Genomic DNA, 20,366 nt, shown 5'->3' on the forward strand with positions numbered 1-20,366 from the left:
CAAAATGATCAGCTTTATGGACAGGGTCTCTCTCAGGTCGCAGCAAGCAGAAGTCTAATATCTACACTTGATATTGCCACACTAGGCTACTTGGTATAGACTGGTTTTAAAGATTTACCATTTAACCATAAGAACAAAGTCGCTGTGTAATCATTTTTTTTTAAAGTGTTTCCTAAGGTACTTACAGTGAGCCTTGTGGTCCTTCAGTCTGTTAAGAGTTCCAGCTTGATGAATAATGGCGTATGGACAAGTTGCTGCACGCCTTATCTTTTGGCCCAAATTTCGGTTCACCACAAGTGAGATTTATTAATAGAGTAATCCATGCTAGTTGCATAAGCCTGCATTTTTACTAAATATCAGCTAATTTTTTGTAAAGCCTCTTTGTACAAAATTTTACTTTGTGGTGCCTTAAGAGCTCTCATGTAGGCTCCAATTTCATGCCAAATTGCTTTAGGATGAGGACAGTATGGCAGGGTGAAGAAACACTGTGGGAATTATTAATTCGTTTATTATCAGATAGGCATGAACTGTTGTGCTACAATATCTTTCTCTGAATCTGCGTATTTAAAAAAAGAGTCACCTGATGAGTCGATTGCATAAGTCAACTGAGGCAATAACTTTTGAATTAAAAATTAGCTTCACACTGGTAAGATGATCATATATTACCTGAAAGGGTTCCCAGTCTGCAGTTGTTCTGCTACTTACTAGTCAGTATTTGTGGAAATGTTTTAATCTCAACGCCGTGAAGAGGCCAGAGAAAGGGGTATCATGGCATTCAAAGCTTTCTGTTTGGGGCTGCTTTGTGCTCTCTTTGCCTTTTGTATATATACCCCCATACCCAGCAACATTGAAGAATACTGGAAAGTAACAGCCATAGATATATCTGCTAAAACTGGCACATTTATGGTAAGATTCACATTTTTTTCTTCTGGATATTGGAATGCCTTGTTGACTTGAAATATGTAGGGTTGATTATGAATTGAGCAAAAATAGCTCCTTGGTAAAGGGCAGATATGGTTAGACACTAGCATTTTTTAGCTTTTAGAATACATAGGCTTTCTATAATATGTACCTCCATGCATCCCACTTTCTTTTGATTATTTGTATCACTTTATAGAGGGGGGAAAAGAAGTTCAGAGGAGCTTATGCAGCAAGAAAGAGACAACTTCAGAATTTGAGCCCTCATATACCTCATTTCAAAGCTCATACTCTTTCTGCCAAACCAAGAGGCTCCCAGAGACGTTCTTTGATAACAGAAGCAATAAGAAGGTGAAGGAGACAATGGCAACAATGAATGATTAGAGAAGAGAAAGTAATGTGTGGTATCAGAGGGAGAGGCTGTCCCCTGGTAATTCGTCCAGCGGACAGTAAGAAAAGCATCCATGTATTCACCTTAAAGATTAATGCTGGTAAAATTAACAGTCATTGGATGTTTTAAGGAAAACAGTTTAATTCTTCCCAGTGCTGAATTTTGTAAATCAAAGTTGAGATATTAGGAAGAAAAATTAATTCTTTAACATATGAAAGGGAAGTGAAAATTAAAGTTCTTGAGGAAGAAAACTTGATAAATAAAATGCATTGTTATGTCTATCACATGTTAGATTGGAAAGTTTGGTAGAGTTTAGTAGAAGAGCATGTCCCACCTTGGAAAATTTCCTTAACCCTTCATTGTACCTTTTTTTATACTTGGAAAATGGGGTTACTAATTATAAACACTTTTCAGGATTGCTTTGTGGATTTCAGATCACATGTGGTAAAAGAGCACAAAATAATGTCTAAAGCGGCACTTTTGTTACTGTTCAAAATATACTTAAGAATTTGCTCAGAAACAGAAAATACCTGAGAAATGAGAAACAAGGCAATCTGCCAAAAATCTTTTCAAATTCAATTCAGTAAGTGAAAAATTCGTGTAATTTACCCATTTACCAAGAACTTGGTTTAAGGGAGACCTTACCTGATTATATTCAATTAGCATGAAATTACTTAAGAATTTTTATTAGTGAAGAATACTTAAATAAGACAAGCTTTATGGAATACATACATGCATTAGACACTCTTCTATGTACATTAAAAGTCTAACTCACTTAAATTCTACAACAACCCGCCGAGGGATTTTATTATTATTATTATTATTATGAAGATTTAAAAATTGAAGTAGAGAGTAATTTGCTTCCAGTCTTATAGTCAGTAAGTGATAATCTAAGAGGCTGGTCTACAGAAATGGGTGCAGATTTGACTTTGACATTTCCTGGTTGCAATTTAAGAGCTTCTGCATGCTTCCTCGTTGTTAAAGTATAGGCGTTAGATGCTCTTTAAGACCCTGTAGTACCTCAAACTCTTGGAAATAATTGTAGGAATAAAAGCTGTTTAATGTATTATTTATTGACCATGTAATTTTTAAGGTTCTTCTTTTGAGTAAACTGTCCTTTGCAATGTCACAAAGATCCTAGAAAAGTTGTCAGAAATACCAGAGAATTTTCTTCAGTGATATCAAACAGGGATTTGGGGCATGGGGATGGTGGGGGGCAGTGAAAGACTTAAATCTATTTGGAGTTGAAAACCAGGGCAATTAAATAATTAATGGTGGGTCACAAGACAACATTTAAAAATTTGGATTAAATAAAGTGAACCATAAAAAAGAAAAATACGACAGCATGCCTACAAAACAAAAAGAAAAGGTGGTATAAGACACGGACATTTTTCAGATAAGAATTTATAATTAAGAAATAATTAGGACAGACATAAAAAATGTGGTAAACTGACAGCTATTGAATAACACAGTTACTAATCTGAAATACAGAATACTTGAGATTTTCAACAAGGTTACAAACTAAGATCTATGCAATATTATTTGGAAATAATTGTTACAAAACATCATTTGTTTATTTTGCTTGTGTTTTTAAGATTTTCTCTTTCTATGCATTTGATGATAAAAATGAAAATGTTAAATTTTGTTTTACTTTTACAGGCTATGTGTCTTGAGACTATAGGTATCATAAAATATGAAAAGTTTATTTCCATGATACTGAGGCTGGACTATACCCAACCAGTTTCCGATGAGTATGTCACAGTGATGGATACAGAATTTGTTGGCATTCCAGTACGTTTGTACTTGCCAAAGAGCAAGTCAGAAACCCCAAGACGAGCTGTAATCTATATTCATGGTGGTGTTTTTTGTCTTGGAAGTTTCAGTAAGTTCCTCATATAAGAGAAAATTATAACTGGCTATATAGTTTTGATATAAGAACTATTTAATATAAATATGCATACTTATAAGTGTAATAGGTGTAAGTGTAGCTATAAATATTAGATATCTAGTAGAGAGATAACCACAGACATGTGTTTGGCAAAAAATATCATGGAGATCATTATTTTTGTTTTTGTTTGGTTTGGTTTTGCTAAACATTTTCTTTTCAGCTTTTACAGTGAATGAATTCATATCAAATGAAAGTAGGATATGAATGAATCAATTCGTATAACTTGTTTTCTTTGGGATCAAAATATACTCAGAAACAGAAGTATTGAGGCAATGCAGAAGTTTTAAATGGTAAATCAGAGTCATAGGTTGTTGGTGGCTACAAGCTCAAGTTCGTAGTCACTATAACAATAACGCTAACAGTGATAAAGCTTAGAATGATACCTAGTCTTAATTCGTAAAAGAAATCACAAAATAGACCTATGTTATAATAAACTCTTTGTTTTGGGGGCACCTGGGTGGCTCAGTTGGTTAAGCATCTGCTTTTGACTCAGGTCATGATCGAAGGGTCTTGGGATGGAGCCTTAGTCAGGCTGCCTGCTCAGTGAGGAGCTTGCTTCTCCCTCTCCCTCTGCCTACCTCAAGCTCCCCCTATTTGTGCTCTCTCTTTCACTCTCTTTGCCCAACAAATAAATCTTCAAACAAACAAATCTCTTTCTATGAGGTCTAGTTTCCCTGTCCATCACTGGCAATGATTCTAAGAGGCATTTATAGCAGATTCAAAACAAAAACATGAATACATTTCGCTATATGAGAACTTTGGAAAACCTGATGATACAGTAGTACTAGTATAAAAGAAGGAGGCACTGTTCTATTTAGTTAAACAAATGAATATAATCGAGGAAAGATAAACAGGTAATAAATAATTTTTTTATACCTTTTGTCTTTCTCTAAGCCTCATTTGGTTCTAAATAGTTTGAGAACCTTAAAAAGATATGTGCATGGGGTGCCTGGGTGGCTCAGTGGGTTAAAGCCTCTGCCTTTAGCCCAGGTCATGATCCCAGAGTCCTGGGATCGAGCCCCACATTGGGCTTTCTGCTCAGCAGGGAGCCTGCTTCCTCTTTTCTCTCTGCCTGCCTCTCTGCCTACTTGTGATTTCTATCTGTCAAATAAATAAAGAAAATCTTAAAAAAAAAGAGAGAGATATGTGCAATATAGCAAGCTATACTTAACCAAAAATAAGTTATGAGGACTAGTCATAGAGAAAATTAGCATGGAAAATTAATAAGGCGTAAAAACTCAGATTAATATACAAAATGCTAAAATGGTACTACAATTTTGTCTTTCTAGTTACCTCCTCCCTAGCTTTCTGATGTCCAGGAACACCATGGTTATTCTCATCTTTAAAGGATTGTTTTCTGCTTGACCATGAATTCCTCTGTGTAAGCAGTCCCTTCCATTTTCCCTTCCTTCTCAGACGCATTTCTTTGCCCTTACAGGCTCTAGTCCTTCCCTACTCCTTTCTTTTTCCACCTTTAATTATCTCTTTGATCTCTACAATCTACTACATTTGATAAAGACTAGGCTTTTCTCCTCTGACATGTACTGCTCCTCCCTGTTTCTATGACGAAGTATCTCCTAGATTTCCTGTCAATCCTTGTTTTCTCATCTCTCTCTCTCATCTCTCATTTAAAAACAAAATAGGGCCACCTGCATGGCTCAGTCAGTTATGCTTCTGACTCTTGGTTTGGGTTCTGGTCATGATCTTAGGGTCATGAGATCAAGCCCTGGATTGGAGTCTGCTTGTTCCTCTCCCTCCCCTCTCTCATGCTCTTTCTCTCATAAATCAATCAATCAATCAATTAATTAATTAATTAAATCTTTAAAAACAAACCAAAGAAAATAACAGATTTTCCACATTTATTCTTCATAAATATTCTTGCCCTCAAGCCCCCCCCCCCAATTATCTCCCTACCTTTGGGTTTTGAATTCACACACTCTGTTTTCCAGTCTCTTCTCTTTTCCAAATATCTACATGTTGCTGACACCCAGTCCTGACTCTGCTTCTCTGACACTATTCCTGAGTCCTGGATCCATTTAGACATTTATAACTGGACAAACCACACACATCTTGAGCTCAATAGGACCAAATACAATTTTTTGTCTTGTGTCCAAATGGCCTTAGAAAACAAGCAAAAACCCCACCATCTGTCTAAACCAACATCTGAAAGTCCTCAGTAAATAGCAATTATGGCCAATTATTTATGGTTCCTTAGTGCTCACATCAAATTACTATACCCTATTCATTATACTTCTGGAAGTTTTGACTTCATTAATACAATTTACTACTTCATGATATTTTAAAGATATTCCTTTCTGATGTCTCTGCATGTGTCCTGTTCAACTTGATTTCATCTTCCACTCTTAGTGTACTGGATCTTTCTAACATGCAAATCTGGTTTTATGATTTCTTTGTTTAAACTCTTCAGTGACTTTCATCATATAATAAAGTAAATCTAAATCCATTAGCAAAGTGTTCAGATTTCCAGATTCTTACATTTTTAATTTTTCTTGCTAGTGCTTCCCTTCATAATTTTGCTTCAACCATACATAGCTGTATTTAGTTTCCAAACCCTCCTTGAATTCTTATTTCTGTCTCTGGCTATGGTGCTGTAGAATGTCCTTCTCATCTTACTTTAAGAAAACTCCTGCTAAACCTTTTATGTTCAGTAAAAGCATCATTTCATGGGTGATGGTGTGGGTTGGTGTGTGTGTGTGTGTGTGTGTGTGTGTGTGTGTGTGTGTAGTCTTCTCTGGCTTTAAAAAATTTTTGTAATGTTGCTATATGGTCCATTGCAGTTTATATTTACCTGACGGCAACAATCCTTGTTTTGTTTTGTAATTGTGTAGCATGTTTGGTTCACTATCTCTTCAGGAAGTAAAATCACCTCTTAGCATCTACCAAAGCATTTTCTATTCAATGAATGTTCAACAAATAAATGTCTTCTGAGGAAAAAAAAAGTGAATGACTGAAAAGAAATTCTGTAGTGTTCTCCAGAGTGATTATTAGTTAAAATGTTTTTCCAGTATTGTTATGTCTTTTAACTTCCTTAGTCTTTTCAATAAATTAGATTTCATCTATAATTTAACTTATATCAGGCATTAGGGTGTTTGGAATACTTTGCTTCCTTTATAAAACATTATGATAAATATAAATATAATATATAAATATATATTATAATATATATAAGATAAATTAAATAGCAGTTTGGCCTCATTTGTCTCTAAAGAGATTTATTAATGCCATTAAAGTTTTCATAGGGTCTATGAAATACCCAAGTATCCACATACATATCACCTGGGACTTCAGTCAGCCCAAGTGAAATGCTCACAGATGCGAAAATATCACTTTGAAAAATACTTAGAAGTGGTCCTGATTATCAGATTGATTTCTCCTTCATTGGCAAGTACAATGATTACAATCAGTAATTCCTAAAAATGTGCAAATTATTATTCAGGACACACATTCCAATTTCTTGCTCAGCTAAATTTCACTTGTATCATCTTCTTGTGTCTTGGCTTTATATTTGCACATTATTTGTTCATAGATCTGTCAGGACTTATATAAATAAATAAACTATAAAAGACTTAGATACCTTCTTCTTCTTCTTCTTCTTCTTTTTTTTTTAACAAATCAGGACAGAGACACTAGCTATTATTTGGTATTTACTAATTTCAATTTCCTCACTTTGTTTCCTAGGCTTCCTATTTTTTCTTTCTTTTTTTTTTTTCTCCTTCAAATTTGTTGAAGTTGGTTTGAGAACTAAGAAATAGAAGAAGAAGAAGATATTTCTCTGGTAGACTTTTTTACACAGAACTGTAGTTGTTGTTTTCTGACATCTAACCTAATGTCTTCTTGTTTCTATCTGGGTTCTGTAAGTGATGTAAATTCAATAATTGGACATAGAGAAAAACATGAGTCAACAGATTATATCAGCAAAGATCGTGAGTTAGGACAGCTGGAGATAAAGAATGGAAAACAAGAAATTTAAACTGACTTATGTTGCAAGAAAAGTGAAAAGTATTGGGAAATAAAAATGAAGACAGGTTTGAAATACGTCATTAAGGAGTATTTAGCGTGAGGGTCACAGGGTTCTTATGTCTTGCACATTTTGGTGTTCATCCACCCCCTTACCTTGCACTGCGAATTATCAACCCAGTCTTTAATGAAAATACTATTTTTCTACATAAAAGACTGCCTGACTTACTTTTCTGTTTTCAGGGTAGTCACACACACAGTATTTCATTAGTTATTAATTTGACATTTTGTTAATGTTTGGAAAAGTTTGGAATTTGATCATGGCTCTAGAATTCTCTGAATTTCTAGGATCCTGTGGTAAATAAATTAATAGCAGATGTCACAGGGTTGCCAAAGTTTTGGAGCCAGGTCACTGGTAAATTGGATTTGGAGGTATTTGGAATGAGATATGTATGTATACTGGGGAGAGGGGCGATGGCTTGTGTGCCATGTGTACCAAAATAGATACGTACATCTAAGTCCACATACTGACTTTCTAGAGGCTCTCTCGAAATTTAGTTGCTTTTCCTTAGACTCTTTCTTAAATACCAAGGTTATTGCATCATTTTATAATGTGGCATATTTAAAGAATTTGGAAGTTCAAAGAACCATATTATTGAGAGCTGTGGTTTTAGAGAGTCAGTACATCTATTATTGACTTTCTCTCCTGGACCCATTGAAAATTATACACAAAATTAAAGTAAATGATGGTCAAAGCATGATATTTGCAAACGACATATCAGATAAAGGACTAGTGTCCAGAATCTATAAAGAACTTAGCAAACTCAACACCCAAAGAACAAATAATCCAATCACGAAATGGGCAGAGGACATGAACAGACATTTCTGCAAACATAACTATTATTTCTAAAGAAGGCTTTGGAGAATGAGTATGTAGGTATTGTTATGACACTCTTTGACACTCTTGAGTTAAATCAACTCATCTGTAGTGGCTGGCTCTGCTGACCAATCACACACTTCCTCCCTATAAAACTTGCTGTCTGAAGGAACAAGCAGAGCAAAATACAACAAGCCACAGAAGGTTCTTGGGAGTGAGGATCCCTGTGAACAGGCAGCAGATGAAAAGAGAAAAATAAGAATAGTCTGAGCCTCCTTTTTCTTCCTCAAAACCACCAATTTGCAAGGCCATCTTTTCATCCCTAAAGACAATGAGTGACTGAGGAGGCACCCTTGCAGAGGTTGTCATGCTGATTCTGGTCCCTCCTCACAGAAATAGAACAGGAAATATAGATTCCTTTATAACACTCACAAGTCCCCTTTTTCTCATTACAGGGAGGACATTGACATTTATTTCTTCATTTCAGAATTTAGAGCTCTTGATGCCCTGAATAGATGGACTGCAAAGAAACTCGATGCTGTCGTCGTCGGAGTGGAGTAAGAAATGATTTTCTTTGGTTACTATGATTTTGCCTTCACCAAGTAAAGGTTTGATTTCCAAATCGAGTCATCTATTTCTCAGATATAATTTCTTAAAAATCACTCTGTCACCATTGCATCAAAAACCATTCCTCAGAAGAATCCACTATCTCATATTCTTCTGTGGTTCTGTGAGTCTCTGAGTGACATCTTTGAGTGAGCATTTTTGGAAACACTTGCTGTAGACACATAAAAGTCAGTTCCCATTTTGTGCCCTGGATAACAAAACTAGGTAGGAAGAAATAAATTATTGTGCATTTGGGATACTAGGTTGTGTTTGGGTAGAGGGTAATATGTTTCATTTTATGATAATTCTTGTTTAGAGTAATGTAGGTGATAAAGATTGGATCAGCTAAGAATTTTAAGCTAATCTCAGGTAAAGTGATCTTACATTGTGGATTTTGCTCAAAAATATCAGAATGTCCCAGGACAGTTCAATATTTTCTTAGATTGGTACAATCTCTATTTCTGAAGCTGACATCCCTAAGAGGATTTTTTTTTTAACCCCTCTTCCCTAGTCCATAGTAGTAACAAAAACATACTTAGAGAGTTCTAATCCAATAGTTTCTTAGAGGACATAGTAACATACATTTTTGTTTGTTTGTTTGTTTAGCTAAGAAGCTATGAAAGCTTAGATAACAAAAGTGACAATTTGGTCATCTAAAGAGTGATTGCCAATGTTGTCATTATGGTTACTTACAGTACCTAGAACTTGCTATTTTCAAGGATGCTTCTAATAAATATAATATGAGGACATTACTTTTTTTTAACTCCATAGTTGTTTTGGTTTTTTTTAAGATTTCTTTTATTATTTGAGAGAGAAAGAGAGAAACTGAGAGAGCATAAGCAGGAGAAGGACAGAGTCAGACTCTGCATTGGGCCAGGAGCCCAAAGCTGAGCTCAATCCCAGGACCCTGAGATCATGACCCAGGTTGACGTCAGACACTTGACTAAATGAGCCACCCAGACACTCCTTACCTTCATAGCTTTTGAAGTAATCTAAACCTTCTCATTTTAAATCTGTTTTAATATAGTGATATGTTTGTGTCTGGCTTATATAACCTGTCAAATCCTTATGATTTGTGTTATTCCTTCCTCTAAAAAGTCTAAATCTAATGGATTTAAAGTAATAAACACCAATATCTTTGCAGTGAGTTTAACCTATACTTTGGTTAGGGCTTTCTAAACATGGTTTATGGTAAAATTTTAAGTAATTATATCACCAACATTTAATGTTAAGTACAAATATTTATAAATTTTATTATTCTGAAGAGCAAAAAGAAAGAGCCCTGATAGATAACAGGCTAATAGAATTATTCTATTTTTACTGGCTCACATATACAGGGGGGAAAAATCCATTTATATCCATTATAATAGGGTGTAATAGTTTGCCTTACAAATGAATTTATCAAAAACAAGCAAACTCCCTAGCATATTTAAAGTTATTTATACTTTAAAATTTTCCATCTAAAATCAGCTGCTTGGGGGGATGCCTGGCTGGCTCAGTTGGTTAAGCATCTGCCATCAGCTCAGTTCATGATCCCAGGGTCCTAGGATTGAGTCCCACATTCGGCTCCTTGCTTAGCAGGAAGCTAAGTTTCCCTCTCTACTTTCCCCTCTGCCTGCTGCTCCCCCTGCTTGTGCATGCTCTCTCTGTAATCTTTTTTTAAAATTTGTTTATTTGACAGAGATCACAAGTAGGCAGAGAGGCAGACAGAGGGGGTCGGGAAGCAGTCTCCCCACTGAGCAAAGAGCCCGATGCGGGGCTCCATCCCAGGACCCTCAGATCATGACCTGAGCCAAAGGCAGAGGCTTTAACCCACTGAGCCACCCAGGTGCCCCAATAAATAAATAATCTTAAAAAAAATAAAACATTAAACTTATATGGACTTAAAAAAAAATAAAAATAAAATCAACTGCTGGGAATTATCCATGGTGAAATATGCACATTGCAAGCATGTAGAAATTTTTTCTAAATGACCTTGAAAAAAATATAACACTTAACCTAGAATCGTCTCTTAGATCTGCTGCCTTCAAAAATCCATGGTGTTGGCACCCCTGGGTGGCTCAGCTGGTTAAGCAGCTGCCTTCGGCTCAGGTCATGAGCCCAGCGTCCTGGGATTGAGTCCTACATTGGGCTCCTTGCTAGGCAAGGAGCCTGCTTCTCCCTCTGCCTCTGCCTGCCGTTCTGTCTGCCTGTGCTTGCTCTCTCTCCCTCTCCCTCTCTGACAAATAAATAAATAAAATCTTTAAAAAAAATCCATGGTGTTTTTCATATATATATGTATACATATGCATGTATTTATACATATACATACATATATATATATGAACATATATATATAGTTACTTAATGTTTGGATCATTGGTTACATTGAGATGATATAAGTTGTGGAGTATATTCAGTTAAAGATGTACTTGGACTAAAAATTATGCTTACAATCAGGAAGTTCATGATATCCCCTACTCCTCACACATAACGCTACCCATGGACTTTAGATACAAAGTTGAAAACTTTCGTACCAATTTTCATTTTTTTTCAAATAATGAGTTAGTGGAAAGACTCAGGTTTGATTTTTGGAAGATTAAACAATAGAGACTGGTGTTAAATTGCATCTATTTGGCATTTAAAAGCTGCATAGAAAGATACAACCATAAACCGTACTTTAAAAAATTGTTTAAATGAATTGTTCTTTTCTAAAGCTATAGATTAGCTCCTCAATACAAATTTCCAGTTCCATATGAAGATTGCTTCACTGTAGTCAAGTATTTTCTTCAAGATGAAATTCTTACAAAATATGGAGTAGATCCCACCCGAATCTGTATTGCGGGAGACAGTTCTGGGGCTAATTTGGCAGCAGGAATCATTCAACAGGTATGTTTTGTCTTTATTTTGAAAGGTTGAGGTCAAAGCTCATTTTTTTTTTCTGTACAGATAATCAGTTCTTCTGGCATCATTTATTGAAAAGACCATCCTTTCTCACTGGATTATAGTAATGCTTGAGTCTAAGATCAGTTGACCATGATATGACTACTTCTGAATCCTCTCTTCAGTTCCACTGATAACTACATTGACTTTAGCTTTGTTTTTTCTTCAAAACTGTTCCTACTACTCTAGTCTGTTCCATCAAATGTTGGGATATTGTGTCAATTTCTAAATTGACAAGTGGTGTTTTACTTTTTCAATGTACATATCTTACAAATCTTTCTTCAATTTTTCCCGAGTTATTTTGGAAAATTTTCATGTAAAATAATATTTTTCAAATGTTTTCTTGACAGTATATAGAAATACATTTAAGTTTTACATTGGCTTTTTATAATCATATCCTTTTTTAAAAATAAACGTATCCTTAAATGTTTCACTTACAGATTCTAGTATTTTTTAACATTTTCTAGAATTTTCTATACAATCATATCTTCCACGACTAGAAACAGTTTTAATTTTTTCTTTCCAAATCTTTCTACTTTTCCTAATTAGTGCACTGGCTAGGTCTTTCAGGATGATACTGAATACAATTATCTTTCTTTGAGTCTTAGGGGGAAATTGCTCAACATTTCACTAATAAATATGATGTTAACTGAAGGCTTTTCATAGTTGGCTTTTGTTGGTTGAGGAAGTCCTTTCTATCCCTAATTTGCAGATAGTGTTTCCATAAATAGGTATTAAGTTAGATAAAATTTTTGTTAGATTTTATTTATTTATTTATTTGCGATTTTAGAGAGAGAGAGAGAGAGACCTCCAGCAAGTGAGCAGATCGGGGAGCAGTTGGGAAAGACAGATCATATGGGAGAGGGACAAGCAGACTTTGTGCTGAGAGTAAGTCATCCTGAGATCAGGACCTGAGCTGAAACCAAGAGTTAGATGCTTAACTAACTGAGCCACCCAGGCACCCCAAGTTTGCTAAACGTTTTTAGTGCATCTATTGTGATGACCATGTGGTTTTTCTCCCTTATTCTTTTAATGTGGCAAGTTATGTGATTTTACTTTCAGATGTAAAATCATGCTTGCAAAATTATGCTTGCATTCCAGACATGAGCCTCACTTGATCATGATGACTTAAATTTTTATATATTATTGGTTTCCATTTGCTAAAATTAAAGATTTGAGCGATTGATTTCTCTTTTTTTAAAGCTCTTTGTCAGGTTTTGATATAACAGTTATATTGGCCTCATTCAATCATTTGGGAAGCATTCCAACTTCTTAATTTTTTTTTCAGAATACCTAATCATAAATTAATTTATCTGTTCTTTAAAGGAGAAGAATGATGAAGAAAATAGAAAGCTCATAGCTGAAGTAAGAAATCATAACACAAATTCTTTATTTGTTCAAATGACACTCGGTTTCTAAAAGTCAAACCTTTAGAGGGCTGTTGAGGAGAGAGTAAGTCAGGTTTTTTCAAATATGTGATTGTGGGGAAATCAGATATAGGCTAGTCACACAAGTCAATTAGTCATCTGTGTTTCCTGAGGCCTGGCAGCTTCTTCATTCATGCACCAAAGCTTGATGTTAGATATGCAAAGAGAAACTCATAAGAATTGTGGGTTTGGGGCACCTGGGTGGCTCAGTGGGTTAAAGCCTCTGCCTTTGGCTTAGGTCATGATCCCAGGACTCTGGGATGGAGCTCCACATTGGGCTCTCTGCTCAGCGGGGAGCCTGCTTCTTCCTCTCTTTCTCTGTCTGCCTCTCTGCCTACTTGTGATCTCTGTCTGTCAAATAAATAATTAAAATCTCAAAAAAAAAAAAAAAGAGTTTAAAAAAAAGAATTGTGGATTGTCCTCACTCAGAATTCAGGGGACTGATTCAGGACATTGGAAGGGGCCCTTGTGGGCTGAGAGGAAACTTGTAGAGGTGCTCCAATGAGTTGCTGCTGTTGGGAAAAAGGAGAAAGAGGCCAGCTGGAAGGGAACAGGATGAACTCCCAAGTAGTGCCGGCATCCAGGCGAGAACTTTGGCTGGATGTGGGCCACGTGGGTCATGTGAGAGGAACACTCAGTGTCTGCCTCGTTTGGGTTGTCAGATGTGGAGTGGGTGAACTGAAGGACTGCTGTTTCCAGGAGTCATCCACAGCAAGTGGAGCTAGGGTAAAGGTAGTGCCAGTGATGATGTCACCAACCCTCACAAAGGCTTCTTTAAGAGTTTGGTACATTTGAAACATCTCATCTCAGTGATGAGCCTGCTCAGCAGATTCCTCCATTTGAGTATTTTGGTCCTTTAAAGAATATAACTGTGCTAAGAGTTCTGAAGTCACAAAATCTTTAACATTATTTATTATTAAGTGCATTATCATTTTTGGAATTGGATGTCAAAACATATATGGAAGGTACAAATGTAAGAGTTTACTAGGTTATGAATGGTCTCACTTGACTCTCCACCTCTGGGTCCATGGAAAACTTTTTTGCTTGACTATTCTCATTATTTGCTGTTAAATATTCATCAGGAGAAACCTCAGTTCTTAATAGAGAGGACTTCATCTGCCTACATCCTCCTGTGAATCACATGCTACCTCAAGAAAGCAACAATGTTTGTATACCTTCTTTTGTTTTTTCTTAAAGAATGCAAAGATGTGTTTGCTAGACATTAAGCTCCTGTCCATGTCCCAAATTTCCAGGTTGCCCAATACTTACTTTCTTTCTTCCTTGTCATCTTTGTATGAGAACAAACTTTCAGTGGCAAGGACAAATCAGTACCCTTTAAAGCATCCTTGATGATGATGCCAGTAATGCTGATGGCTACCTACTCCTTGCAAGTCACCTAATTTCCAGTTGTGTCTTTCTCCTGAACTTGACTGCTCCTCTGCTAAGCATTTGCATAGTTAATAAAATCTTCCTCCTTGGTGTTATAGTGGGAGGCTCAAATGTCAATCAATAGTAGTACCTGGAGCATTGTCTTGCCTTCTTGCTGTCAAACACGGTTAGCAACAATCCTTTCCATATCTTTGCAGGGTCTGGGAAAGTTTGCCATTTTGGGGAGTATACTTCTTGATAGTGTTGATTAATTTTTATTTTACCAATATACACTCCTCAAGGAAGGCCTTATCAGTTTTGCAATTCATTTTCTGACTATTGCTTGGATTGCCATGTCTGGAATAAACAACCCTGTCCTGATACAGTGCATGTTTTTGATTGCGTAGGTTATTTCTCCTCATAGTTCTTTCTCACTGAGCTCCATCTTTACTATCTCAGAAGGAAAGCCTTCATAGAAAATGCAATTGATTTTCACACCCCTTGAGAGTTTCAGGGTATCTACTTGATCACCTGACCCTTTGATTCTCCTCTCAAAGTCCACAGCAACTTGTTGACCTACATGTAGCAATGCTTTGGTCTTCCTGGTAGGGTCTTCTGGCTTAATGTTTTTGTAGGCTTCTATTTCATTTTCTGTGGAGAGCAACTGTCCTTATAGCTTGTTCCTGAAGTTTGACAGAGAATCTCAAATGTGACTGGTAAGTTGCTGACTAAGCGATTTCTGCAGGAATGGGGTCCCCATCCAATCAGCAAGATGTTTGTAAGCTGGATTTAAGAGAAGCAATTTCTTTTCCATCAGTGTGGCAGCCTTAATGTCCTTCTTCCTAGCTTCTGTTTACCACTGTCACATAACCCCTGCAAAGAGGCAGCATCTTATTCTCTAGGACATCCCTGGCATCTGTTTCTTCATCTGTAAGGTCTAGTTTGGTAATGAATCCTGTGGTTCTCAGATCTTGAGGATCAACATCTTTAGCTAGATTCAGGGATTTGAGTTTTTAAGATTGGTTTTGGCTAGGGCCCAAAATCCATTCTTCTGCATGATGAACTGCACAATCATTTCTCTGATTTGTTACTCACTATCTGGTGGCTGATCTCCTGTGAGAACTTTTGTAACTCTAGGTAGGTTGGTAAGAGTTAGCTTTAACACATGTGGGGAATAGATTCATAAATTAATGGGTATGGAGGAAATACCTTTATTCATTCTGATCACCTGATCCTTTTCTGCTTCAGTTTCATGGTACATGTCATCAAAATCTTGGACTTTTTTCCTTCATAGTGTAGAAATCCAGCATATTCTGCTTTGGAATAACAAAGTGCAGCACAGGAGGCCATCTCATTACAATGAGGAGAAAGTCCTAGATTTTCATTTATTATAAAAGGACATAACTTAGATACAGTCAGATGGGAGACATGCATGGGGCAAGTTGTGGGGAAAGGGCTCAGAGCTTTAGTGCCCTCTCCACGTGTGCCATTCTTCCTGAATTTCCATGTATACACAAACCCAGAATCTCCCTCATTTAAAAAAACTTACTTCCTTTTAAGTATGAAAATAAAATACTCAAGTTAGATCATTACCAAAAAGAAAATTTCAAACCATTAGACTTATTGATTCCAGAGGCCTCTTATGACCTGAAGTGATTTGCTATGTATTTGAAATAATATATCAACTTATTTGAAAGATCTTGCTGGGATGGGGTGGGAGGTATGGTGGGGAATGAATATTGGAGACTATCCCCTCTTTTACATTATTATATTCGTTGCTATGCCAAGTCATATAGCAATCTAATCTTGAATTTTATCTAAAACTCATTTTATGGATACAGAAATTCTGAAAACTGTCCAGTAGTTACCCAGTAATGATCAAGATAAACTTGTAATTTATCAAAGTAAACTTGATAAACTTGTAATTTCTGCTCGGCTATTGTAGTATTTTTCAGGCTTTGTAAATGAGAAAAAAAAAAAAGCTTTTGAAGTGATAACAGATATAGTCATAGATATTCATCAAGATATGAAGACCTATCTTATTGCTTTCCAAAAGGGCAATCCTAAATACTAACATAGTCACCAAAAACAGATGTAATTCTTAGTAAAATTTATGGGGCAGTGTAATTGTTGTCTTGAAGTTAATTAAAATTTGACATTATCCTTTTCCTTGAATTAGTTAATTATATAGAAACATTAAGTATCTGTTTAACTTTCTGATATATCTGAACAAAGAGATTATTACAATTGAAAATACTATATCAGAATTCAATATGCTTAAATAACATAAAAAATGTGATTTCCTTTACCCTTTCTTGTTTATTTTTATGACTGTACTTTAATTACTTACTCATGGTCTGCTAAACTTTCTACATAAATTACATTTTAATCAAAAAGTTTTATTCCGGGCGCCTGGGTGGCTCAGTGGGTTAAGCCGCTGCCTTCGGCTCAGGTCATGATCTCAGGGTCCTGGGATCGAGGCCCGCATCGGGCTCTCTGCTCAGCAGGGAGCCTGCTTCCTCCTCTCTCTCTCTGCCTGCCTCTCTGCCTGCTTGTGATCTCTCTCTGTCAAATAAATAAATAAATAAATCTTTAAAAAAAAAGTTTTATTCCCCATACTAGGTTTATTATTTTTATCTGCGTCATCAAAATCAACTTTTACTTTGTAAGTATTATAAGCCTATTTTCCCCCCCAAAGTCTCATGACCCTGTGTTTAATAGCATGTTATGGATTTATGGCCTGAAAAACTTAATTTCAAAAGAATATATCACTGAGAGATTAATATTGTTCCGTACTCTGATAAGACTTCAAGAGGCTATATTAGATGTGTTTTTCCTGTGTGGATACAAAAAAAAAAAATCATATAGAATTCACAATATAAAAAGATGTTCTCATGAATTGAGAAGTCAAATACATTCTTCTATAATTTTCTTTCTTTTTTTTTTTTTTAAGATTTTGTTTATTTGCTGAAAGAGAGCACAAGCAGGGGGAACAGCAGGCAGAGGGAGAAGCAGGCTTCCTGCTGAGCAAGGAGACTGATGTGGGACTTGATCTCAGAACCCTGAGATCATGACCTGAGCCAAAGGCAGCAGTTTAACCAACTGAGCCACCCAGGGATCCTCATAATTTTCTTTTGTGGACTTTGTTTATTTTTCAATTATATCCTAATTATTGTAAAGGAAATGAATATATTTCCCCTACAATTCTGAGACTTTCTGGCAACTTCATATAATGTGTCCTAAAATCACTAATGTTGCTAGCCCATCACAGTGATCTGAATAATCACTATAGCCAAGGAAACTTTTCCAGGCATAGCCCCTTAATTTTTAATTTAAAGGAACAAATATTGTTAAAATTTAAATGCAGCATCTAAATGCAATTTCATGGCCAGCACATCCAATTTTATTTTAAAGTAATTTATGCATTATTTTTGTTTATTTAGATCATTAAGTGTCTTCTTAATTTTAGAAAATAATATGGACTGATTTGATACTTTGAAGTAATTACTAAATTCCTTTCTCAGTTGGTTAAGTGCCTGACTCTTGGTTTCAGGTCAGGTCATGATCTCAGAGTCCTGAGATTGAGCCCTGCATCCGGCTCCACACTCAATGTGGAGTCTGCTTGATGTCCTCTCTCCCTCGCAATTCTCTCTCCCTTGCCCTCTGCCCGTCCTGCTCAGCTCTCTCTCTTTCTCTTAAATAAGTAAATCTTTAAAAATAAGGAATATGTAGTATATCTATATTTCATAAAGTTTATAGTTTTGGCCTTTCTAAATATACCATTCCTAATTTATGTCATTTGTCATAAAGTGTCATTCATGTGGACTTGTGATCCAATTTACAGCAATATTTCTATGACATTCCTATAACATGTTTCTATGGCCACATATGGTCTTGTATGTTTGACCCCTCTTTAAAAATATTAAAAAATTTTTCTTTACAAAATAGCCTTAATAGTAAATTTTTTTTTTTATTTTTTAAAGCTTTTATTTGTTTATTTGACAGACAGAGATCACAAGTAGGCAGAGAGGCAGGCAGAGAGAGGTGGAGGAAGCAGGCTCCCCACTGAGCAGAGAGCCTGATGCAGGGCTCGATCCCAGAGTCCTGGGATCATGACCTGAGCCTAAGGCAGAGGCTTTAACACACTGAGCCACCCAGGCACCCCCTTAATAGTAAATATTAATCAGAGACTGTAATTGATGATGATGCTTTAAAGAAAACTTGACCATCAGCACCTCTGGACCTGGGATATTTTCAGTAGTGAAGTATACTCGTTTCTGCCATGTTTATTTATCTCTATGTAATCACAACATCCATTGTCACCCAGAGTACCTGAAATCCATTGAAAGCAGATATACCTGTCCTCTTCTAACTTGAATTTTGTATCACCATTGCTCTGAAATCCTCTATCCATCTATGCTAGCAGTATCAAGATAAATCGCAAAAGCCATTATGTAGTTTCAGGAGAGTCTTTGTCATCATTTATTAGATCTTGAACGGAGTATCCTTCACTTAAGACCTAGAGAAATTCCTCCGTTCCTCTATTATGGGTTAATTAACAATAGCTCTTTCTCTCCCTGTGTTGGTCAAGTGGAAGATGTGTCTAGGAAAAGGAACTTGTCTTGGGATACAAATCTTCATCTTAGGGAAAGAAATGTCTCAGTAAATTTGCCTAGATTAAATAAAAGATTGGCTAACTTCTTTAGGTCTGTAGAACTAAAAGGTCTTTATTAATAGTGCAAGTTAAGTCTGAAATCTGGCTTTGAAATTATTCCTTTCAATGTTTGAAAGCTATTTGCCTAAGACAGTATAAGAACAAATTTGCCTCACTCTGGAGTTACAGATGGTGGTCCATTTGGTAGGTAAGAAAGTTGTTTTGCTTCAGCGTAACATCCCATATTCAACTATCGTAATTTTGGTTTTTTTCAGATTTGGGTTAATTGTTTTCCTCATCAGTGGGAAAAACTGTTTGAAATTATTTAATTAATTTGACAATGACTTACACACTTATTTTTTTATGTGAACCCATAAAAGATCAAGGAACTGTATCTGTTTCAACGTTGTAGAATTTTAGATTCCAATTGGTCCATGATTATATTGAAGATGCTTTTGGTGAGACATTAGTTTCCTTAAGTAGCCAGGCTTTTATTTATTTTTATTTATTTTCTTATTATTATTTTAATAAGGAAGTATAAGGGGAAGAGATATTTATGTTAGCCAGATACTTGTGTAATAAAAAGAATTTCTACTTATCCCTGTGTCTCTCTCTTTCCCTGGTTTCCTTCTGTCCTCTAAGAGATATCCAGCTTGAAATCAGTTTTGATTCACAAGCTTATTTTTATGTCTCTCATCTGTGAATTGAAATACATTTTCTTAATGAGATAATCAGAAAATGGCCACCAGATATGTTCTTCTTTTAGAGTCTGTATTGTCTGCAGAACCAACTGATAAATTGACCAACCAAACATCAAAAAAAAAAAAATTCCTCAATATATGTTTACATGTCTTCTCCCCTGTCTTTTTATGATTAAAAACAACATTTTAATTTCCATTTTTTTATTACTAGTGATGTTAATTTTTATGTATTGATCATTTCTCTTCCTTTTTTTTCTTTCTTCCAGTTTGGATGGTTACCACTGAAACCTTTATTTAGTTGTCTCTGTAATTATTAATTTTAAAACAAATTTGAGCATAGTCAATGCACACTTACATTAGCTTCAGGTGTACAGTATAATAACTCAACTTCCTTATACATTGTGCTATGCTCATCACATGTGTAGCTACCATCTCTCACCATAAAACACTATTGAAATATCATTGACTATATTCCCTGTGCTGTGCCTTTTATTCCTGTGACTTAGTCATTCTATAACTAGAAGCCTGTATTTCCCACTCAGAATCATCCCACCACCTCTCCTGGATGACTTCCCT

General features: G+C 35.8%; 1 protein-coding gene and 1 pseudogene across 1 annotated transcript in view; one reads left to right on the forward strand and one right to left on the reverse strand.

Moving 5' to 3' along the window:
• The first annotated feature begins 588 nt into the window (after positions 1 to 588).
• The window catches only part of AADACL2 (arylacetamide deacetylase like 2), a 30,652-nt gene continuing 10,874 nt past the window's right edge, over positions 589 to 20,366 (forward strand). The window contains exons 1-4 of the mRNA XM_004755565.3: positions 589 to 906; positions 2,969 to 3,191; positions 8,600 to 8,669; positions 11,415 to 11,586. Of these exons, the coding sequence (XP_004755622.1) occupies positions 769 to 906; positions 2,969 to 3,191; positions 8,600 to 8,669; positions 11,415 to 11,586 (603 nt within the window). The 5' untranslated portion in view covers positions 589 to 768. The remainder of the gene's footprint in view (positions 907 to 2,968; positions 3,192 to 8,599; positions 8,670 to 11,414; positions 11,587 to 20,366) is intronic.
• Positions 13,493 to 15,785, reverse strand: LOC106006110 (annotated as a pseudogene).

Source organism: Mustela putorius, unplaced genomic scaffold (assembly GCF_011764305.1).
Source record: "Mustela putorius furo isolate JIRA1106 unplaced genomic scaffold, ASM1176430v1.1 tig00003834_pilon_pilon_pilon, whole genome shotgun sequence".
NCBI classification, from domain to species: domain Eukaryota; kingdom Metazoa; phylum Chordata; class Mammalia; order Carnivora; family Mustelidae; genus Mustela; species Mustela putorius.